Source organism: Quercus suber, unplaced genomic scaffold, assembly GCF_002906115.3.
Source record: "Quercus suber isolate HL8 unplaced genomic scaffold, Cork oak 2.0 scaffold_7, whole genome shotgun sequence".
NCBI lineage: Eukaryota > Viridiplantae > Streptophyta > Magnoliopsida > Fagales > Fagaceae > Quercus > Quercus suber.
The window spans coordinates 1,897,460-1,922,376 of record NW_027069473.1 but is presented as its reverse complement, the minus strand read 5'-3'; the positions used below and the strand labels follow the sequence as shown (position 1 = coordinate 1,922,376).

The 24,917-nt window shown below is 37.1% G+C and overlaps 2 protein-coding genes across 2 annotated transcripts; one reads left to right on the top strand and one right to left on the bottom strand.

The window, feature by feature from the left end:
• Positions 1-2,975: 2,975 nt before the first annotated feature.
• On the bottom strand, positions 2,976-6,775 carry LOC112011023 (chlorophyll a-b binding protein CP29.3, chloroplastic). Its single transcript, XM_024043404.2, has 2 exons — positions 6,162-6,775; positions 2,976-3,422 (listed from the first exon to the last, which is right to left on the bottom strand). The coding sequence occupies exons 1-2, from the start codon at positions 6,687-6,689 to the stop codon at positions 3,102-3,104; spliced, it is 849 nt and encodes a 282-aa protein (XP_023899172.1). The 5' UTR covers positions 6,690-6,775; the 3' UTR covers positions 2,976-3,101.
• A 12,871-nt stretch (positions 6,776-19,646) lies between these two features.
• LOC112011015 (HMG1/2-like protein) lies at positions 19,647-23,370 on the top strand. The gene is made up of 8 exons (XM_024043395.2): positions 19,647-19,776; positions 20,899-20,986; positions 21,220-21,348; positions 21,429-21,486; positions 21,569-21,613; positions 22,128-22,208; positions 22,298-22,381; positions 23,125-23,370. Exons 2-8 carry the CDS (start codon positions 20,916-20,918, stop codon positions 23,155-23,157), a joined length of 501 nt encoding a protein of 166 aa, XP_023899163.1. The 5' UTR covers positions 19,647-19,776; positions 20,899-20,915; the 3' UTR covers positions 23,158-23,370.
• Positions 23,371-24,917: the final 1,547 nt, after the last annotated feature.

Here is a 24,917-nt window from a genome sequence, read left to right as displayed (position 1 = left end):
TGTTTATTTATTTATTTATAATTGTGAAGCAATTTTTTTTTACAATTCATTTATTCTAGACTCTTTGATTTTTGTACTTAATAACTCATTTAGATGAATATTTATGATATGGTCCCACATTTGATTCTAAAATTAAGAAATAAAACTCTTTAAGAATAAATATTTAGGACACATGGTGCAAAATTGAAACTCTAATTTGAAATTCTAATTTGAGTTTCTCTCAATTTCACTTGTTATTATATATATGTAGATTAAAGCTAAAAGTAATATTTGATTCATTCTTTAGATTTTACAAACTATTATCCTCTTCTTTACTTTTTTTCTAATACAAGCAATTGGTTCATTTTCTCCTCTTTCCGTGGGATGCTGTTGCCATGTTGGCTAGTTGCCATTACTATTCAAGCGTAGTAGCATACAATATTACCCCCCCCCCCCCCCAAAAGCATACAATATTACCCCCCCCCCCCAAAAAAAAAAAGAAGAGCATACAATGATAAATCATCATTCATTCTAAAAGCTTGAACTAATCATTTGATTATCAATCTCAAATTAATCATTGTTCTTTTTCATATTAAAAATTAAAAAGAAAATAGAAAATTTATAAAATTAACTGTAGGGACATCGGGCCCCAAAGCCCATTATTTATGTATATAATGAACCTAAGACCCAACCCGAGGACTGAAGGCATCCGAGGGGAGTAAACGTTGTCAAAAGAATCCATGTTGGCAAACAGAGAAGTCAGTTAAATCACAACGGCCTAGGGGGTTGTGCCGAGGATAAAAACTTCTCGGCTAACCGAAGCTGAGGTCCGTAGAGGTGGTCTGTCGTCCGAGGGAACGTCACAGAAACGCTTAGTAGATACGGATAAGCACTATAGGAGCTCAAGACAAGAAAGTGTCCTAAAATATCTAAGGAGAAAACTGCTACCATGGCATTAAATGCACTGCAGCTAACTCCCTGGCCGCATTAATGTGGAGGTGATACCTAAACAGTGGATTTCAACCTTACAGCTACTACATGAAGACTTATAGGGGGTGCTAATGGGACAAGTATCAACACCAACCATCTGGCATGACCTCCGCATTAAATGCGTTGCAGCTAACTCCCTGGCCGCATTAATGTGGAGGTGATACCTGAACAGTGGATTTCAGCCTTACAACTACTATATGAAGACTTATGGGAGGTGTTAATGGAACAAGTATCAACAATAACCATCTGGCATGCACGTGGAAGGTAGGGATGAAAATGAAAAACAGTATTAAAAAAGGAGGGGGCAATGAGACTAAAGGATTGGAAGATCAAGGAATAAACATTGAAGCAATCTAGAACCAAACTTCTAACCACATTTAAGAGCATTATACAAGAACCAGTCTTCTCGGACATCGCCGATGACATTTTTTCTTCAGTTTAAACTTGTCTATCTTCACTCTTTTGTCACCAACCTACTTAACTTGTTGTTCAATTAACTAAAACCCAGTTTTCTAACCTATTTTTCTACAAATTTATTGTTTTGAACTTTTTGGGCCTAAGTCCATTCACATTTTGGACTAGGAATTTTAATCAGATCCTTACATTAACATTATCAAAAGATAAATGTTAGAGACACAACTATTTTCATAATTTGTTAATATGTTAATTTGTAATTAATGCAATATCACTTTTAAATGATCTCATCATTGAGACATTAATAGTACTATGTCTATTATGCAAGAGTCATAATAAACATGTGAAAATTTTCACATGTCTAGACTTAATTGTTATTAAAAAAAAAAAAAAAAAATCAAACAATTGAAATAAGAAGGTGAGAGGAGCCATCACCGACTTCATCAGACTTTTGAGGCAACTTGTGCTCCATTATTACTCCTAAGCTCTCGAGCTCATAGCTTACCACACTTTCACTCACAATATAATAAGTTAATAACTCGTTTTAGGTAGCTGGGCGGCCACCTATACCATTGCATATAAAAAATTGTTAGTGGGACAATTTCTTCCCCTTCTGCTTTTGGACTGACATTAGCTCTCTCTTTCTCGTGTTTGTAGACTATCAACTACTCTGTCATCACTATGAATTATCCCAATCATACTGCATTAACTTTAAGGATGGCAATGAGAAAACCTATACAGGACCAGAGCGAGACAGGTCAAGAACGAGGCATTTAATCATTTTTGTTAGTGGCCCCAAGGCCCCCAACATTAATAACATAGATAAGAAACAGAAAAGGAAAGAATGATCATGAGAATGCTGACTGCTATGAGGGAAAGAGGCACATATTTTAGGGATTGTTTGTGGGTAAAATTTTAAAGAGGAGAATGAACTCCAATAAAGATTTCGGCAAGGAACAAATAATGATGGGTCCCGGCTAGTCTTACAAAGACCTTGTTCGGCTATGACCAACTTAAGGTTGACCAAAGCTCCGATGATTAGGCCCCGTTTGGTTTGTCATTTCAAACAACATTTTTTAGTTTTTAAACAGCATTTCACGCATTTCAACCCACTTTTTCACCCACACGTATTTCAAAAAACTATAAACAACAATTTTCAAACTACTCTACCAAACACCCCCTAAGTCAGTAAACTAGTGAAAGAATAGGAGAAATGAAAGTATATTTTTTGGAAATCAAATATGAGCCAACCAACTCAACCTATGGAAGAGTAGTATGAATTTACAAAAAGACTAGATGCATCAAGCTTGGCATCCTGTTTTGAAATTACATTTTCTTTTTAGTGTTACACTTTACATCATAAGAGTGCCTTTGGCAAGCCCAGAAAGATCCAATTTTTAGGCTTTTTGAGCTAAAATCACCGTTCTCTACTGAGATACTCTCGACAAACTAGTGACTCCATGTTTTTTCGGACATATCATAGTGGGGTTTAAAAAATAAAAATAAAATCCCCCAGATATTATCAATGCCAATTATGCCATATAAAATAAATGGAACTAGTAAATTAACTAGCAAGCAATGGCTAAAGAGGGTGAATGATCAATGATGCCGTATCTTCAAGTTTACGATAACATACAAATACTATGCAACAGTTCCAAACTGAGTATCCAAGAAGAAATTAAAGAAAAGGTCGAGAATATATTTCAAGAAGTGGGTGGTCACTTGTTAAAGGTAGCTACAAAACTGATTGGGCCTTTTCCAGTTACAGCAGCTTGGATTCCAAAGATGAGGAAAGCCACCATAGCAAGGCGAGCATGCTTGATCTCTGCCAATTGAAGCCTTTCCTTTTCATCAGGGTCTTCGGCCAAGCCAAGGGGATCGAAGAATTTGCCACCAGGGTATAACCTTTTCTCCGCATCAAGTTCTGCATTCCTTTGGAATTCAATGTATCCGATTACTATCACCTCAATCCATATCAATGTGGTCAATGAGAATGGAAGTGAAAAGCCCAAGTAGGATGCTCCTTCCACTAGCTCTACCTGAAAACAGTCCATGACTTTGCAGCTTCAAGTTCATGGTTTTTTTTATGGGTGACCATGACTAGGCCAAAGGTTAGAAAAACAAAAATGTAAATATTGGAACATGCATTTTTAACAATCATTGACATGACCTGACATAAGTGGTGTGTAATAAAGATTGTGTTGATGAATCTGAAAAAATGATGTTACTTTAATCACAACAAACTATATCAATAATTATGAAAAAACTTGTGTCGATAAAATTACTCTTCCAAAAAAAAAAAAAACAAGTTTCGTATTATCATTGTCGATAGTCACAATATCATTGTCTTCATTATCGTCATCAACAACAAAGACCATAAGTTTTGGGTGGATGTACAATGAGACACGCACGTTGACCGCCAACAGGTGTGCTCGATATTTTAGGTTCCATATATTCAGCTTACCATCTCATTGGGTGACATATTCAAGTTTTCAAGTTCCAAGTTCCAACCGATTGCCATATATAAAAAAATAAAAATAAAAACCTTCATGCGAGGAAGGAAATTAAGGATTTATTCCCCCCCCCCCCCCCCAAATAAAATTTATTTGCGATAGTTTTTGTTTTGATTTTTTTTAGAGCCTCTGCTTATTACTAAAACGGGCCAATCGGCAAATCCTAATTCCATTATAAATCTCAAAGTACTTGCTAGTCATTAGACATTTTCTACCTACATGCTAAATTATAGATAAATTGCCTTACCACATTATAAATAATTTCCACTTCAATTCTTTTATGGACTTCCTGTGGCATGCGGTCATGGTAGCTAAATGGGAACAAGACACGGTAGGAAAGATTATCATGATTTCACGGGTGATGTGGAATGATAGGAATGAGGTGAGGAATGGCGGGGTGAAGAAAAATGGGCAGTCAGTTAATCCATGGTGCCTTAGATTATTTGGGGTATCAGTCCAGTCAAGCAGTCCCCTTTATGCAGAAAACGAAATGTCCTGCAACTTGGACTCCTCCACCTCCTAATTCTTATAAGATAAACGTGGATGGAGCTGTTTTTGCAGCTCACAAATCGGCTGGAGTGGGAATTCTGATCCGGGATGATGGTGGAAGAGTGGTTGGGGCTTGCAGAAGAAGTTATTGGCTCCCCTTGGTGCTGTAGAGGCCGAAGCTAAGGCCATAGAGCTTGGATTACAGTTTGCAAAGGATATGCTCATCCAGGAGTTTGTGCTTGAGTCAGACTCTCTAATCTTAGTTAACACATTGAAGGAAGTATCACCTCCTCCCACTGCTGTTGCTGCTCTGGTGTATGGCTCCCTGGCTGCATCGCATGAGTTTTGCCGGGTAGATTTTTCACATGTAGGAAGGCAGGGCAACAGGCCGCTTATCATTTATTAGCAAAACAGGCACTTGGCATTGTTGATTTCTCTGTTTGGATTGAAGAGACCCATTGTTTTCTTGAACAAGCTCTACTCTATGATGTAAATGTTGGTCTACGTTCTTAATAAAGTTTGGCAGTTTCCCATAAAAAAAGAAAAAAAAAAAAGAAAAAGAAAAAAAAAGAAGATGCATGCTAAGACAAAGAAATGTAAACCAAAAAACCTAGGCCACAAACTGCAGTTCTCTAATCACCATGCCATTCTAGTAAGTGGCTAACTACTACTCAATTCCAAATTATGTGCCCAAATCCAAACCATTTGTTAGAATATAATAAACCCAATAGGCCAAGTGCCCAAGGTCAAGAACTGTCTTGGTTCATATTATTGTTTTTACAATTTTTAAAAAATAATTCAATAGTTACAATGGAAAAGGGGATATGAATCCTGAATATCATGAAAATACCAAAAAATTTCAATCTATTGAATTACAAGACTCTTGACACTCTTGTTCTTATTCTTTTTTTTTTTTTTTTTTTGCTGAAAACTCTTGTTCTTCTTCTATTACCTCTTTTTGTATACTTTTATATTAGTATTTGCCAAAAAAAAAAAATATATATATATATATATTGTTCTTAACCAATCTTTTCAAAGAGTGTATATGTGTGTGGAGGGATTTCATTGAGGAAAAACAAATTGTTTATAAAACGGATTCACCTGCATATACAATTTCACAAGCAACATCACTCTTTTTTTTTATTAGCCACAAGCATGAAGCAACACCTTAATTCAAAATAAATTTAAAATGTGCATTGCACCATCCAAATTAGGAAGTTGACTGCAGAAATTTTTTAAAGTTTATAAAGTACATTGTTAATATCCTTGTAGTTGAATAACGATACACTCTTATTAATTTAGAAACTAATTTATACAATAATAGGTACATCATGAATGGATTTTGAACTAGAAGTTTTGATGGTAATAGGTACATTATAAATTAATCTTGAATTATAAATTGGATGGTTGAGTAATTGAGTTTTCCTAATCTTAAAAATAAAATACTTACAAGCTGAAATGACATCTACAATAAATAGTGCCACATGATCAAGTATTATTATTATTTTTTTATCAGTATCAATAAATTTAAAAATGATCGATGATGAGTGCTAGACATGTTTTGTCCATCATGTTCCGTCGTTTACTCAATCAACTAAATCAACAAGTTGTAAAATACTCAAATTTGGTTGAAAATGAGTGTATTGTTGGTAATGATTATGAGGTTAACTTCAATATAAATAAATAAATAACTCAACAAAATTAGAATTAAAAAAAAAAAAAGTGTTTTAAAGGTTTGAAAAAAAGAATAAGAATGCGTTACATATATATACATACCTTTCCAGCATCTTGCCATGCAACACCAGTGAGAGCTTCGACAGCAAGCGCACCAAGTACACCTAACATAGCCCATCTCCCATGAATAAGCTCACACTCCCTAAACCTCTGCAACCCAAACACCTCCGAGTACGGCTGAAACGGCGTCGGATTCACCTCCTGGTTCTCAAACCTCGACACACCTATCACGTCCCCAGCCACATTCTTCGCCAAGTTCTGGTCCAGCGAGTCAAAATCGTATTGCAAGTACTCCGCCGGTTTTCCAAACCCGAACGGGTCGAACCCCCGGTCCCCAATCATGGTCCCGTCTAGCCACTCTGGCGGTTCAGCCCCCGGGAACCATACCGGCCGGTCCAAGTCGACAGTCTTTTTGGGAGCACGTGGTGGGGACTTTTTTTGGGGGCCGCCGAAGCCGCCGAATCCGAACCTGGCTTGGATTCTTCCGGAGTTTTTGCTCGGGTTTATGATTCGGGTTCCAAAGAAGTGTGACGTGGCCGATGACGCTGTTGTGAAGAATGTGGTGGCCATGGTTTTCTGGGATTGAGGGAGTCAGTGAGTGTACGTACAAAGCTGAGGAATATGGTTTATATAGTGAAGGGTGTGGACGTTTGGGCCTTATCTATCTTTTTGCCTTATCTGCTGGAGTGGTGGGCGAGGCTGAATGGTTTTATGGCTACTTTACCTTTGTTTGTGGGGTCGTTCCAAAATGTATTTTTGGATAAAGTCGAAACAATACCTATTGTTTTACTTACATAGTTACACTAGTGCCCCCCGGACTTTTCTTTCTTTCTTTCTTTCTTTTTCTTTTTTCTTTTTTTTTTTTGGGTAAGTTTCCTTTCCCTCTATTAGAGGTAAATGTCATTTTAAGTGTGTAAAGAAGTTATCATTGAGAATAAGTATTGATTCTCACACACTTCTTTTTATATATCACTCATTTCACATTTTAAAATTTAGATGTGGATTATAGACATCAATACACTAACAAACACAAATTGTGAAAATAATTTTTTTTTTCTTTTCTTCTTTATAAATAATTTTAATGATCAACACAATTTCCACACATTTATTGGTAGCTTCCTACCACATTTACCCTTTGTTATGATTTTCTTTTTTCTCTTTTTGCTAAATCAAGAGAAGAATAAGATTAACTAAGCATTGAATAACTTAACTTTATTGAGAATTAGGATCATCTTTGTTTCAAGTGGGAAAAAAAGGGTCATTTTACAATTAAGATTTTTTTTTTTTTTTTTTTTATATAGGAAATACTTCACTTTATTAAAACCAAATCAATGGGTTACATTTCTGTCGTGCACACAATCATGCTCGATCAGGCTAGGACATTCCTCTAGCCATGCAACATAATCCTCAACGTTTTTTGCGTGTTGAGCTAATAAGTGAGAAGGGACATTTCCCTGTCGTTTAAGTAACCTTCCACTGCCTGAAATACAACATTTGGTTCATCACTCCAGCCAGCACGTTCATTACTAAAGAGGGCGGTGAACCCAATCCTTGTAGAGCATTACAAACTAACAGTGAGTCACTCTCAAACTCAGCCTCTCTAATGCCAACACCTTTTGCGAACTCGACTCCAACTTCCAAGGCTTTAGCTTCTGCTTCTATCACACCCAAAGCACACTTCCATTTCTTGCTCAATGTAGCAATCACCTCCTTAGCGCCATCCCTAATCATCACTCCGGCCCTTGCTTGTTTCCTGCTCAAGAAAACCGAGCCATCTAAGTTTACTTTGTAGTAGCCTTGGCTTGGAGGTTTCTAAGAAACCGGAGATATTGGATCGATCTGATGCTCTGTTTTTCCTTCATTTGCAGCTCGAAACTCCTCCACCAGGTGTATGGCGTTCCTTAGCACTGTCCTACATGCCCTTCCTTTTCCTCCCATCTGAAGGTTATTCCGATTCTTTCATATACCCCAACAGACCATGATGAACTGCTCCAACTGTCCAAGTTGAGTTTGATCGCTCCTCTATAAATTCGCAACCACATCCAAGAAACTCCAATGCGACGAGATATCAAACGGTAAAGCGAATTTACTATTCTTCCAAACTTCTTTAGCATGTTCACAAGTCCACAATAAATGGCATATCGTTTCCTCCTCTTGTCCACAAAGGTCACATATACCATTTGGTATGATTCTTCGCTGAGCTAAATTGGATTTTGTAGCTAGGATACCACGACCTGCCTTCCAAGCAAAATGTTTTATTTTCTGTGGGGTCTTCATTTGCCATATGGTCTTCCAAATCTTCCTCCTAATTGACTCATCTGAACAATCTGCCTTGGTATCATGTAGCTTCTCTTCCAGCGCTAACGCATAAGCACTTTTGACAGTAAACTTCCCACTTCTATTTTCAACCCATATTAGTCTGTCATGCGTGCTGCTTGAGCTCAAAGGAATACTTAGAATGGCCTCTCTACCTTTGGGTAGAAACCAACTCTCCAACTTGTCTTTATTCCACTCGTTGGTTGCTTTGTTTATGAGTTCAGAAACCAGAGCATTTGATGATTGTGGTTTTTCTGTTGTGATCACCTTGTACGTTGAAGGTCTGGGAACCCTCTTGTCATGCCACACCCATATCTTCTCTCCATCCCCTACCTGCCACCTCATACCTCTTTGGACTATACTTTGCGCCGCCCAAACACCAAGCTGTTGTCGAACAAAATAAATGGGATACTCTGGGACCATTCACAGAAGTAGCCACCCCTTTAATGGCTTTCCTATGTGCTGCCTGATGTAGCAGTGCTGAGAGGCCCTCGGCTCATATCAGGAAGAGATATGGTGATAATGGATCACCTTGTCTCAACCCTCGGGTTGGCTGGTTCAAATCATATGGCTGCCCATTAATTTGAATCGCATATTTCACCGAAGATACATATCTCATCACCGTGCTAATCCAATTCGTATGAAACCTGAGCTTCATCATAATTTGCTTCAGACATTCCCACTCAACCCGATCGTACACCTTGCTCATGTCCAGCTTTATGGCCATCTCGCCACATTTACCCTTCCTCTTCTTGCTAATATGGTTCATCAGTTCATGAGCCACCAAGACATTGTCTGTGATGAGACGTTCCGCCATAAAAGCACTTTGATTCTCTCTTATGATTTCCTGTAACATCGGTTTCATCCTGTTTGCCACAACTTTTGAAGCTATTTTGTAAGCCACATTACATAATGAGATTGGCCTATAATCCATTACTTTTTCCGGATTTTTTGTTTTAGGAATAAGCACAATGTGAGTGTCATGAAATTTAGGGGGGGATGCACCTTGGTTTAGAAAATCAAGTGCAGTGTGAATGATAATAGATTTAATAGTGGGCTAAAAATGATGATAAAATAAAGGCAGCATATCGTCTGGACCAGGCGCCGTTAGCGGGTGCATTTGTTTTAGTGCTTTCTCCACCTTCATTGCTTGAAATTCTCGTATGAGTGTAGAGTTCATTCTAGTAGTGACTTTGGAATGGACTGCATCAAGCATTTCTTGCTCCACCTTCGGCCTTGAGGTAGTAAAAAGCTCCTCAAAATAATGCACAAAAGTCTCCCCAATCTGATCTATATCCTCCAGCCACCTGTTATTTACATCCATTATTTTGCTAATAGTGTTCCTCTGGTATCGATTGGTGGCTTTAGTATGGAAAAGGTTGGTATTTCTATCCCCTGCCTTTAACCAATTGTTTCTACTTCTCTGATGCCACATTTCCTCTTCAATGCCAAGCCACCTATTAAGCTCCAATTTTGTTGCATGGATTTCCTCTAGATCCGTCCCATTACCCTTCATGGCTTCAAGTATTTGGAGCTTTTTTTGTATGGTAGCAACTTGCTTTCCCACATGGCCAAAGGAGTGAATATTCCATGACTTCAATGATATTTGACATTCATCTAAGCAAGCTTCTAATGGCCATTGTGAGTAGCTGGACCGTCCCCTTTCCCATGCCTCTTCTACCACCTTTTTGCATCCTTCATCTTCAAGCCACATAGATTCGAACTTGAACAACCTTGTTTACCGCCTTTGTTGTCTCCGAGGACTAGTTTTCTTGAGCACCAAAATACTATGATCAAAGACTGAGTTGGACAAGTGATGGAGTTTTACCCTTGGAAAAACTCCTGCCCAATCCGTGGACACCAATGCTCTGTCAAGTCTTTCTCGCACCCCTCCTCGACTACCTAGTCTTCTACTCCAAGTGTAATCCAACCCCACATACCCCATGTCTCTCAATCTGCACCTGTTGATTGTCTCACAAAATTATCTCATCTGTCCTTCTGGCTTAACCCCACCACCAAATTTTTCCTTAGCATGCATTATTTCATTAAAGTCCCGCATGCATACCCACGACAAGTTACTCCGACAACTAAGATTTTCCTACAGTGACCATGATTCCCCTCTTTTACTTGTCTCTGGGTGACCATAAAATCCGGTGAACCTCTATTTCTTCATGCCCTGTTCTTCAGATACTATTGCATCAATATGCCTAGGGGAGTATGACAATATATCAACCTGTAGTGAGTTTCTCCATAAGAGAGCTAAACCTCCTGCCCTTCAAATGCTCGGTACCACTAAACCTTGCTGCCTTTCTATTTTTCGTTTGATTCTGTCCATCTCCGTAACATCAAACTTAGTCTCCATTAGAAAGACTAAGGTGGGATCTTTCTCCAACACCACCTTTTGGAGAGCCTTAACTATTAGGGGGTTCCCAAGCCCCCTACAGTTCCAACTGATGGCACTCATTGTGCCCGACGGGGCTGAGTTGCAGCCTCCGTCGATCCTAAGTGCTGTGCTAAGAGTTTGGCGAGCTCCTATACCTCACCCTCCCTTTTAATGTGTTTCCCATTGTCTTCCTTTTCTTCCAACTTAGTCAAAGGTGCCCTTGCTCTTCTTTTTATTCCCATCTCAACCATTTCAAACTCCATGGTCAAGTCTTCGTTGGTTTTGTCTTCCTAGAGTTGTGTTTCCTCATTACCCGACTTATTCTCCTTCCTAGGTACCCCTCTGTTTTCTTTAATCTTCTTTTGGCTGCCACCTCTAGTTTTCCTTACTCCCTGGGCCGTTTACTGTTTTGGAGAGGGCAGCCCCAAACTAAAGCTTACTTCAGAGTGGAACAAGCCCAAGTTCTCCTTACTTTCATGCATGGGCTTATGTAAATTGCCCTGAGGCCCAAATGTGAGTGGTTGGGCTTGGACAACAATTTCAGCCCACTTGCTTGTATTTGCTCTTCCAACTTCAGTGTGGCCACGTGCGTGGCTTGCATGTTTGACTCCTTACTTAAGAGTGCTTCCTGGGCTGTTATTGAATTCAAGGAGGATACGCTTCCATTAATAGCATCATCAATTTCCTTGATCTGCTGTTCAAAATTCAAACCACGCGGGATATCCGGTTTTACGATACGTTCGTGAGCTGGAGTTGTTATGGCTTTCTCCATGTCAGCCCTAGAGTTTGCCACCCTCCTCGTCTTATCTGACAGATTATTATTCCCACTCACCGTCGCTAGTGGTGAAATCTTTTCTCCGGCCAATCCCTATTCCAGAACCTCCCTTCCATCTTCCTTGGACCTATTTTCACCTTGTTTTTCTACCATAACGAGCTGAGGTTTCTGGTTTATATCCTGCAATGTGCATAACCATGGGCCAAATTGCTTCTCTGGCCTTAGATTATCACTGCTTCATATCCACTGCAAACAGTCCCTTTCATCATGGTCAATCTTCCCACACAAATAGCAAAATATCGGAAGCCTCTCGTATTTAAAGTCCACCCATTTTAAACCATATTCCCCCAGATGCACCTTACGGCCATGACACAATGGCAGAGAGACATCAAGAACAACCCTTATGCACAAATAATTCCCCAAGAAAAATCCTTTCCCGTTAACATCCACCTTCACTACTTCCCCTAAAGTTGCTCCAATACTCATCCCGACTTCCTTGGTCTGACACATTGTGGGCAACCCATGTATTTGAATCCAAAATGTGCCGAAAAAATAGTTGTTAAAAATTGGATTAAGGTCTTCTCTCTAGGCTTTCTCTGGAAACCCTAGACGTGAAAAAAGGGGCTAGAATAGCAATAGGGCTGCCGTTAGGCAAACTCTCTCTCCATGCAAACGGTAGAAACAGTTCCTTCAGAAGAAAATATGAAGGAAATCACAGATAGGTGTGCAAAGTTAAAGTTGTCGTTGAGAGAAGATGTTGAAGTAGCAATCCATGCTCCACTGACAGAGGAGGCTCTTGTCCTTATTGGTAAGTTTTGTACTAAGCGAAAAATCAATCTAGAGTCGGTGGCCAGAGCATTAAGATCGGTTTGGAGAGCGGAACACAATTTCAAGGTCAGTGATCTAGGTGAAAATAAGGTATTGTTTCTTTTCCAATCGAAGGATGATATGGATAGGGTGTTATTGCTCAGTTCGTGGTCTTTCGATAAATATTTGTTGATCCTTCATAAGCTAGTGCGTGGCGAGGCGGTAAAGGACATAAAGTTTGATAGGTTACAGTTAAGATTTTATTCATTGTATTTAAAACCATGTATTTTATACATTATGCCAATTTTAAATGACATAAATAACACTAAATACACTTATTTAGATTGTAAAATATTTTATAATCTAAATCATTGGAACACATTTTTTTCCAAATAAAGAGGTTTTGGTATACAACCAGAAATGTTAACTCTGTTTATAAAAAAAAAAATTGTTAACTCTGAAGGCCCATTTTCCTAGCTCATGGGCCACAATGTTTCTAGATCAATTAACCCAGCGTTTCAATAACAACAACAGACGGCAGTGCTTCCCTCTTGACACGACTCAAGAGTCAAGAATATGAGAGGAGGGGGGGGGGGGGGAAATCTTCCACATGCCTAGAGAATTAGTCAAATACTCTAATAATACTAGACACTCACATTAACCCCCCAAAAAAAAGTGCCACAATATTCAAACAAATTATGAGGCATTAGAGGACAAGAAAGAAGAATTTTAAGTGGGGTTTTTGTCTAATTAGACTTGATTGGAGACAAAGCAACCAAACCGCTAAATATTCTGAAGAAAATTGGCCAGCATTTCCCATCAAACTTGTCACAACTCACAAACCACCTTTAAAGAGAGTTTCCACACAATCAATATTTAATTGAGCTCTAGGTAGGATTTCGCTATGATGCCTTTCCAATAAGAACGTCTCCCACATTTTTGGTACTATGCTTGAAGAATCTCATATAATGATATAAACGTTGCCTAAGCTCTTTTTTTTTTTCATTTTTAGTGAATCGACAATCTGTTCCGTTGTACCAATAATTCCTTTTTAGTAAGTATACCCTTGAAAGTTGAAACTCGTCTCATAAAGGAGAGGTTAACCTTAGGAAAAATATAGTTTATACTTAAAATAATATATATATATATATATTTATTTATTTGTAAGTCAATCACTGAAATTATGAAAAATGAGACTATAGGCGCTAACATAATCTTAGAAAGAAAAAACATTCAATAATCCATGCACATCTTGCAACCTTTTTTATAAAATTTTAGTCTTAAACTTTATCATATAAAGAATTTTTTTATTAGTGATAGATTATGAATATTTCTGATTTTCAAATCCTTTTTTCAAAGTAACCTCTTTTTAATAATCTCTCTTGGTCAGCAACTAATAAATTAAATATAATGGCCCTGCAAGAGGCCTGGCTTTGAATTCAAATATAATCCAGCCCAATCTTTGACCCCTAACGTACCTACTAGGCATACTGCTGGAGCCTAAAATTCTAAAACCAGGCATGGACCGGCCCCACAAAATCAGTTTTTTTTTTTTTTTTTTAAAGAAAAGATAAACAGATATATATATATATATATTTTTTTTGATAGGAGATATATTCTTTTTAAAAGTACTCTAAACCATCATTGATTAGAATTACTAAGGTTAGGAATTATTATTTATTTTCACGGCCGGCTTGGGACAGGTTCATCATGTCTAAAGTCCAAATTTTAAGTAAGAGTATATATATATATATATATATATATATTAATTACATATAGTTTCTCAAGTGTATATATATATAATATATTATAAATACATTTTTCTTTTTTCTTTTTTATATGTAAAATTACTAATTATGTTTTTTGTGGTTAGGTTTTATTAGCATCTTCTTTTCAATTTATAAACAACTAATTCGACTAATCTTCTTGTGTAATAATCAATCTAAACTATAATTTTATCAATCTTTATTTTTAACAAATTTCTTTACGCAAAAACAATTCTAACAAGTAATGTATGTAAAATTCTATAAGGAACACATGCTTAAAAAATAGTCTTTTATATAGTCAATAATTGCTCTTACAGTTTTGAACAACATCGTTGTTATTTTCATTATTGTTTTTATGTTGTAGGGATGACAATGAGGTGGGACAAAATCAGATAGAGGCATTTTTTCATCCCCAATTAGGTGGATATTTCTTGGACGAAATAGAGATAAGAGAGAAAGCAGAGGGACATCGATGAGAGTGAATGAGACAAATTTTTTTTGGTAGATGATAATAGCATATATATATATATAATAAATCAAACTATAGGGAGGAGGAATAGGTTAGGGCATGTCCATCTTTGAGGCAAGAAAAACCCGCATATGGAGGAACAAGGTAGGACAGATTAAGGCATGGAATTTTGGCCATCCCTACTATGTTTTATTATTCTATTACATTCTAAATCTTTTTTATTTATGAATTTACTTTTCATGTGTAATTTTTTCATTTAAATTTTCTATTTTATATCTTTTATATTGCTAGTAACAAATTTAACAAAAAATACTATTTGAGATTCAATTAAATTTCATATTCTTTTGTTTTCCTTTAAGTTTTTCATGGCTAAATTGATATTTTTAGTATAAATTTATAATAACAAGTATTTAAAAATAAAAGAAATGCTATCTTGAATATTAAATTATAATTTGACAATAATAAAACAACATTTAAATTGTATAATAACATAATCTAATTTATCAAATACAATATTACAACTTCACTAAACAATATGTACGTGTAAATTAGATTTGAACTTATATGGGAGAATGAATAAATTATCTAATAGTACATCTCGATGGAAAAGCTCATGAGTGACAAAAATGCAAGCTTCAACATCATAATATCAAAAGAAGAAGAAAGTGATAGCAAGCGTGTAAAGTGGACACGAGATTAGGTGAAAAAACCTAAAAAAGGGATGAAAAACCACGATTTGAGGAAGCAAAAAATATTCTTGTTCTGTTCAGCTCTGTATATGTATGGGAAAGATGTCACTCTTGTACAATCAGGGTGTTCTTCCTTAAAAGAGAGACTGTTAAGCTTCTAAGTGAACATTAATGGTGGATTTGGGAATTGTGGGTGGTTACTTTGAGGGAACCAGTCCTCCTTAGAATAAGGAAGAGAGAGAGAGAGAGTTAGAGAATCAAGAAGAGTAAATTGATATTATTTCTGTTATGCTCTCATGTACACCATACAATCCCTTTATAGCTAATTCCATACATCTTGGTAGTTACTAACCCTTCTAACTAACTTTCCCGCCCTTTTTATCCTAATTATACAACCCCCTGTACCAGCTCATTTATACAGACCCGATACACTCATTCGATCACAACAGCTTATTACAATCAATTTAAACCCAATTACAACATCTACACAGAGTCTTAACAGAGACATTGTTTTCTACCTCACTATCTTATCAACTTTCTATTCTCTTCTCAAAAGATCTATACTTGGGTTCTTACTCTAAAAGTCCAGCTACGTGTTCCTCTTATGATCTGAGGAATATGGCTGAGTACAAAGATAGGTGTCAAGTCATCATTTTCCTATTTTAGACCTTACTACAGTTGTGGTATTACTTGGTGATTGGAGAAGAGAGAGTACGCCAACATCAGCACTGTGGCATGTGGGTAGGTGACTTTGCCATTGCATAGGGAACAGCTTTTGGGCAACAAGAGGGACATTAGAAGCACTGTAGGTGATACACATGTCCTTGAAGTAGTCCAACATGCACTCAGCCAATAAGGATGTTTCTATAGTTGCTGACCTTAGAAAGTCACTATCTCTCTTTTTTGAGTGCTTGAGTACTATGTCAGATGCATATCTTACTTCCTTCCTAAGGCAGTCACGCCTTTAACACGGGCTAAGGATAAAACTTTATAGCTAACGTTTCCTCTTCCTTTGCTCACAACCACTCTACGTGTAAAGTCTATATCCAGCCACATCGACATTCTCTCATGCCTTGATTGGTGTACTGTACACAATACAATCACTAATAGCCTCGACCTACTTAAGCAAAAACAATTTTTTTTTAAAAAAAGGGTTAATCAATACTAACCAAATTCAACATTATATTGTCTTATATGACATCTCACCATTTGGCCAAATCACTATTGAACCCGTGGTTGTCAAAATCGCGATCTAGATCATAGAATTGTATGATTTTACGATCTCACTTCACCAAAATGTTTAGAATCGCATTAGTATGGGATCCTACCAATTCTAGCAAAAACATAAATTTTTGGTTTTTTTTTTTTTTTGGGATATTATATATATATATTTTTTGTTTTCATAAAGCTTTAAGGGTTTTNAATCCGTGGACACCAATGCTCTGTCAAGTCTTTCTCGCACCCCTCCTCGACTACCTAGTCTTCTACTCCAAGTGTAATCCAACCCCACATACCCCATGTCTCTCAATCTGCACCTGTTGATTGTCTCACAAAATTATCTCATCTGTCCTTCTGGCTTAACCCCACCACCAAATTTTTCCTTAGCATGCATTATTTCATTAAAGTCCCGCATGCATACCCACGACAAGTTACTCCGACAACTAAGATTTTCCTACAGTGACCATGATTCCCCTCTTTTACTTGTCTCTGGGTGACCATAAAATCCGGTGAACCTCTATTTCTTCATGCCCTGTTCTTCAGATACTATTGCATCAATATGCCTAGGGGAGTATGACAATATATCAACCTGTAGTGAGTTTCTCCATAAGAGAGCTAAACCTCCTGCCCTTCAAATGCTCGGTACCACTAAACCTTGCTGCCTTTCTATTTTTCGTTTGATTCTGTCCATCTCCGTAACATCAAACTTAGTCTCCATTAGAAAGACTAAGGTGGGATCTTTCTCCAACACCACCTTTTGGAGAGCCTTAACTATTAGGGGGTTCCCAAGCCCCCTACAGTTCCAACTGATGGCACTCATTGTGCCCGACGGGGCTGAGTTGCAGCCTCCGTCGATCCTAAGTGCTGTGCTAAGAGTTTGGCGAGCTCCTATACCTCACCCTCCCTTTTAATGTGTTTCCCATTGTCTTCCTTTTCTTCCAACTTAGTCAAAGGTGCCCTTGCTCTTCTTTTTATTCCCATCTCAACCATTTCAAACTCCATGGTCAAGTCTTCGTTGGTTTTGTCTTCCTAGAGTTGTGTTTCCTCATTACCCGACTTATTCTCCTTCCTAGGTACCCCTCTGTTTTCTTTAATCTTCTTTTGGCTGCCACCTCTAGTTTTCCTTACTCCCTGGGCCGTTTACTGTTTTGGAGAGGGCAGCCCCAAACTAAAGCTTACTTCAGAGTGGAACAAGCCCAAGTTCTCCTTACTTTCATGCATGGGCTTATGTAAATTGCCCTGAGGCCCAAATGTGAGTGGTTGGGCTTGGACAACAATTTCAGCCCACTTGCTTGTATTTGCTCTTCCAACTTCAGTGTGGCCACGTGCGTGGCTTGCATGTTTGACTCCTTACTTAAGAGTGCTTCCTGGGCTGTTATTGAATTCAAGGAGGATACGCTTCCATTAATAGCATCATCAATTTCCTTGATCTGCTGTTCAAAATTCAAACCACGCGGGATATCCGGTTTTACGATACGTTCGTGAGCTGGAGTTGTTATGGCTTTCTCCATGTCAGCCCTAGAGTTTGCCACCCTCCTCGTCTTATCTGACAGATTATTATTCCCACTCACCGTCGCTAGTGGTGAAATCTTTTCTCCGGCCAATCCCTATTCCAGAACCTCCCTTCCATCTTCCTTGGACCTATTTTCACCTTGTTTTTCTACCATAACGAGCTGAGGTTTCTGGTTTATATCCTGCAATGTGCATAACCATGGGCCAAATTGCTTCTCTGGCCTTAGATTATCACTGCTTCATATCCACTGCAAACAGTCCCTTTCATCATGGTCAATCTTCCCACACAAATAGCAAAATATCGGAAGCCTCTCGTATTTAAAGTCCACCCATTTTAAACCATATTCCCCCAGATGCACCTTACGGCCATGACACAATGGCAGAGAGACATCAAGAACAACCCTTATGCACAAATAATTCCCCAAGAAAAATCCTTTCCCGTTAACATCCACCTTCACTACTTCCCCTAAAGTTGCTCCAATACTCATCCCGACTTCCTTGGTCTGACACATTGTGGGCAACCCATGTATTTGAATCCAAAATGTGCCGAAAAAATAGTTGTTAAAAATTGGATTAAGGTCTTCTCTCTAGGCTTTCTCTGGAAACCCTAGACGTGAAAAAAGGGGCTAGAATAGCAATAGGGCTGCCGTTAGGCAAACTCTCTCTCCATGCAAACGGTAGAAACAGTTCCTTCAGAAGAAAATATGAAGGAAATCACAGATAGGTGTGCAAAGTTAAAGTTGTCGTTGAGAGAAGATGTTGAAGTAGCAATCCATGCTCCACTGACAGAGGAGGCTCTTGTCCTTATTGGTAAGTTTTGTACTAAGCGAAAAATCAATCTAGAGTCGGTGGCCAGAGCATTAAGATCGGTTTGGAGAGCGGAACACAATTTCAAGGTCAGTGATCTAGGTGAAAATAAGGTATTGTTTCTTTTCCAATCGAAGGATGATATGGATAGGGTGTTATTGCTCAGTTCGTGGTCTTTCGATAAATATTTGTTGATCCTTCATAAGCTAGTGCGTGGCGAGGCGGTAAAGGACATAAAGTTTGATAGGTTACAGTTAAGATTTTATTCATTGTATTTAAAACCATGTATTTTATACATTATGCCAATTTTAAATGACATAAATAACACTAAATACACTTATTTAGATTGTAAAATATTTTATAATCTAAATCATTGGAACACATTTTTTTCCAAATAAAGAGGTTTTGGTATACAACCAGAAATGTTAACTCTGTTTATAAAAAAAAAAATTGTTAACTCTGAAGGCCCATTTTCCTAGCTCATGGGCCACAATGTTTCTAGATCAATTAACCCAGCGTTTCAATAACAACAACAGACGGCAGTGCTTCCCTCTTGACACGACTCAAGAGTCAAGAATATGAGAGGAGGGGGGGGGGGGGGTGGCAATCTTATCGCATCCAAAAACGGCGTGTCGTACTGTAATGACACCTAACTCCACTACAGCAAACCACAACCAATTGACAAAAGGCCAGATAGCAATTACTATTCTCTTTCTTCACACGCAAAAGGAAAGAGGAAAAAACACAATAGTCAACCTCAATATTCCCCACAACAATGCCACGTGTCACTTGATGGTACATCTCACAAATATCTTCTTGGCATCTTTCTACCCCTCTCTCTCTCTTCTGCCTTACTTTTTGTCTTTGATTGCTAGTCTCACCTTCTTTGGCTTTCCCTTCTCTTCCATCCAAGAGGTACGTTCAATTTCTGTAAAAATATTTGATTCTAAATTTTAGCATATGATGCTGAAGATTATTGTTTGCTTATCTGGGTATTCTTGTTTCAATATGTTTTTTTAATTTTTCCTGAACATATTCTAAAACTTCGGTGCAAATCAAATGGTTGTGATATTTGTTCTTTAGAGCTCTGTTATCTGTGTATACAAAGTTATGAACTTTAGACTCAGTCTGGAAGCTGACATAGTAATAATCTTATGTTTTTGGATGATTTTTTTTATTTTTTTATTTTTAGCTTTATACAGTTGTACTGTTGCACAACTGCAAGCCAAGCCTTGTAGCTTAACTGGTTCGCATCATTTAGTATTGACATCCCGGGTTTAAATCCTCCCACCCCAACTTCTATTGAGTTATCCAAAAAAAAAAAAAACCAACAACAAAGCCTTTGTTCCAAAATGTTTGTGGTTGTCTATGAATAATTTTTCTTTTTTAAGTCTTAGGTTAAAAACAAAAGTTTCAACTTGCTACTTTGTTGTACTCAAAATTATTGTTCTTAACTGCTTATGACTTATTTTAAGCTGATCATGTGCAACATAGTCGCGTTTATGAAACAAATATTGAAATTCATGTTCTAATAGATTACCAAGTTGTTCCAAAAGCTTAAAGTGTTAAAAAATAGTCAATATATGGGATTTTAATTTTTCAAATGGGAGATAGAGTGAAGATAAGGTTTGAACTCAGGACCATCCGCTTTGATATTATGATAAATTACCAATTACCCTAAAAACATAAGCTATTAGAAAATGATGAATTTAATTGTTTAACCATAATTCTAACATGTGCCACCAAACAGAGCTTAAGATGTGTAGTACAACGTGACGATGCATTATTGTTGATTTACTGGTAAATGCTTTTGCTGAAATAATTGCTTATTTAGAGTTTATGAATATTGTTATTTGTGCATAAAAAGTCTTGCAAACAAATAGATGTGATAGAACAATTACAGTCATTGATGGCGTGTACTGTAATTTCAATATAATTGTAGCAAAATTTAAACCATTTCCATTGCTTAATCTGCAAGTTAGGTAATGGTGTACTGCATAGATTGTTATCGGCTTTAATTGCATCATGTTGTGGCAGGAATCTTGACATTAACAATGAAGATTGCCAAGGGCAAAGTGTCGACAAGGAAGGACAAAAAGGAAGTAGCACTGCCAGTTGAGGAGAGGTACTTCCGTTAGCATTAGATTTTGTATGTAGTCAATGTTTTTCTTTTAAATAACTTCATTATTCTAAGTGCAACTTTTTGTCTAATTTTGCGGTATTAGCTTTAAGCCTTTAAGTTTAATTGTTGATTAGGAAGTCTTAAAATCATCCTTGTTTCATTTAAGAACTGGGTGTGTGGTGTTTTTTTAGTGAATTCTAGTGTCATACTGTCATGTATATGTATCCCTTTTTCAGAAAGGTTGGAAAGCGAAAGGCTGCACTTAAGGCTGATAAGAGTCGCTCAAAATGGACCAAGAAAGCAAAATTGGGCAAAAAGGACCCTGACAAACCAAAGCGGCCTCCTAGTGCCTTCTTTGTTTTTCTGTAAGTCTCTCCTGATCTCTCCAATGGTTTTGTTATTGTTTCTAAAGACTCACAAAAAATATACTATGGAATCTCTGTAGAGAAGAGTTCAGAAAGACTTACAAGGAAGAGCATCCCAATGTGAAGGCTGTTTCAGCTGTAAGCAATTTACCTAATAGTATGTGTCCATTCTATTATAAAGTATTGTTACTAATCTAGTTACTGGATACTGTAATTGAAGGTGGGAAAAGCTGGGGGAGAGAAGTGGAAATCCTTGACTAAAGCAGTAAGTACTAGATTGTTTTTGTTGGAAAGTACTTAAACTGGTCAAAATGAATTGAGGACCATAAGTTGTGCGACCACCTCCTAAGCTGGTTACTTTTAACTTTGAAAACCTATGGATTCTGTTTGTAAAGGTGCTGCATTAACCTTGCACTGTCGCTTCCACTGGATCTGGCTTTGCACCAAGCACATGTTCGATGACTTTGGAACTTTGATGGCGTGGCCCAGCCAATGCCAGTCTGGTGTAGACTACAGGTGCCCTAAGCATTTGGTATTGCTTAGGGCCTGAAGAAAGGACTGAATGGTGGAATTTGACATATGCATCTCTTGATTGATGTGGCAAGTTGGAAATTTAGCACATATATGAATTAGTTGATATAACTAGTTATGCAAAGGGTATATTAAATTTGTTAGTGCTGTAAGTTCTATTCTCCATCTACAGCTTGATTCGTGGATACAGAAATGTAGATACTGTCTGCATTTCTCAACTGATTTTTAAGTGGACTGGATTTTGGCAGGAGAAAGCCCCATATGAATCTAAAGCGGCACAAAGGAAGGTAGATTATGAGAAGCTTATAAAAGCATACAACAAAAAACAGGTGAATCTTTTGGTCTTTCTCTTTTGGTAGAATGTAATGTTTCATCCTTTGTGGCTTTCTTTAGTCTCTTGTCTCAATCCTCAACTCAGGAAAGCGTGGTTGATGATGAAGATGAAGAGTCTGACAAGTCAAATTCTGTAGTGAATGATGAAGATGATGAGGAAACTGGGGAGGTAATCTCTCTAAGCTATGGATCCATGCATTGTCAGTTGCATATATAGCGTGTTGTTCAAGTCTTGTATGTGCAGTGGTTTTCATCTAATAGTAAAATAATTCTTCTCATCTTCATGATTTATAACCATCACCTTATTTTTTTTGCTGTTAAATTAGACATAGAATCTTCACCTTAAAGTCATTAATTTACTTGGTGACAAAAGCTGTCCAATTTTTAAGGTATCTTGAACCTTGATGCGCAATGCTGTAGATTTTGCTCGGAGCCCCACAAAATGGAACATGTTTGTTTAACCTTTTCCAAAAAAAAAAAAAAAAAAAAAAAACAAAATTACTGCAAAATGTTTCAATGTCATCAATTATGCTAGATGAGAGACCTTGCTCTGGACCTCATTGTTCTTCCTATTCCGAATTATTACCACTGCCCTATGCACCTTGGGGGGTGGTGGGGCTGTGCTTGCCTAGCCCACTTTCCCTTAAAATTGCCTCAAGTTTTAAGAATTATCAAAGAATTAGCTCTACTGAAATATAAGGCAATTACCTTCTGCCTGTGTGGAGGCTTATGACCTTGTGAACTACTTTGGCCCATTATCGGCAAACAAATGCATTTGCTGTGTAGTAGCACATAACACACACACACACATATATTGATTACGTCATACCTAATGCCCGTATATTCTCCTTTCATTTCTTCTTTTTTATGTTTTCATTTGATTTTGTATTGGTGGCTTTTACTTATGTAAAGGGTGAAGAAGATGATGATGAGGACGATGACTGAATCAGGCATGCTTTGGAGTTCCAATGCACAAGTTCTGGACTTTGTGCAATTGTACATTTGGTCTATGTTATATTTGGTTGGTTTTCCTGAAATTGAGATTGCCGCTCTTATAAGCTGCTAAGTAGTATATGTTATTTGGAAGTTTGTTTCCATTACTAAGTACTAACGTTAAGTGGTTCTTGTATTGTATCTATGTTCGTCATCTGTTTCTTATATCTGGTAGTTATAGTTTGTCATAGCTTATATATATGGGAAAGCAATTAAATGATCACGACTTTACAAGAGCTCAATAACTTTCAAGATCCTTTTTAAAAAAAATTATTTATATATATTGAAAATGTTTTCCTAATTTTAAATTAAGCGGGCCTGAGCCAGTGAAATCAAAGCTCATCGCCACATGAATCTAACTTTATGTTCATTGTTCACTATTTTCAACCATTTTATTTGTAAAAAAAAATGGTTTTAACTGCTAGAGAATTACGTGAATAGCATGCATCTCTTGATATGTAGGTTAGTTTAATGTCAGAGTAACCTTCAGATTAAAATTGAATAGAGTTCCAATTTCGTACAACCTTATCAAGCATGACACAACAAGTGCATCATCATTTTATTTGAGTGGTTTGTCCTGCACAAGCACAGAACTCAAAGCACAAATGGATAGATTCTTATGTTCTAGAATTGCAAACTATTGCATATTTCATGTACTTCCAATGAAGAAATGCAGGGCCTGAATTCTGCTGTCATGGCAATCTATTCTGGGAAATTGAGATCAGTAATGTCTCCACAGGTTGAGATTATTGAGAAATGAAAATACTACTGTGATATTATCGTTCTCTTTTCTGGCTAACTGTAAAAATCGTCAGTCTTTTTTTGTTTGATCATGAAATTCATCGTTCAAATATATACACAACAAAGATGTGTATCGCTAGAAGTTGGCTAGAGTATTGAGTTGGTTTGTATGTTGTTCCTTTAGCTGTTTAAATAGTTCGACTGGATCATGTGAAGTCCATCTAACCCATAAAACATGCTCAAGGTACTAAACCCATCTTAGATTCAATGTGGGTCTTCCCCTGTCAAACAAATGATCGAAAACTTCAAATTCTGGCCCTCCCCAAAATAAGAAGGTGTCTCATGTAATCAATATAAATACATCTTTCTTTTATGAATCCTAAATAATTATGGAGTTTACAATTTATATGTTGTGAGAGGAATGATGAATATATTGAATATAGAAGGCAATTATAACTCAAATACAAGCAAACAATGCCTGGGAAGTTCACTGAAAAGGAAAACGAAATCGTACAAGACCCTTAAATATAAGATTAGCACTAATCAAATGGCTCGGTATACTTTTTATCTTCAAATTAATTATACAATATAGCCACTCATGATGCCAGATATTTCTAGCTCCCTGATTTACTAAAAAAAACAATTAGCATTTGATCATCTGAGCTTTTGTTGTGGTTGAAAATTTCCATGATTATGCCATGTAGAGGGTTATAAAATGAAGAGAGAAAATTTTTTTTTTTTTCCGTGTTATGATGGTATGAATTTTTATTTTATTTTTATAAAATTATGTTAACCTAAATAAATGTTTTTCAATTTCTAGTTCACTTGTAATCAAAATGAAGGAATGTTTCATCATTTCTAAATGAAGAATTTGATGTTGACTTTGCTACCTTTTAAGCTATAATGTTGTTAAATTTGTTTGATCAATATACTAATTTGTGTTCTAATATTACTAAAATATTTTTTTTATA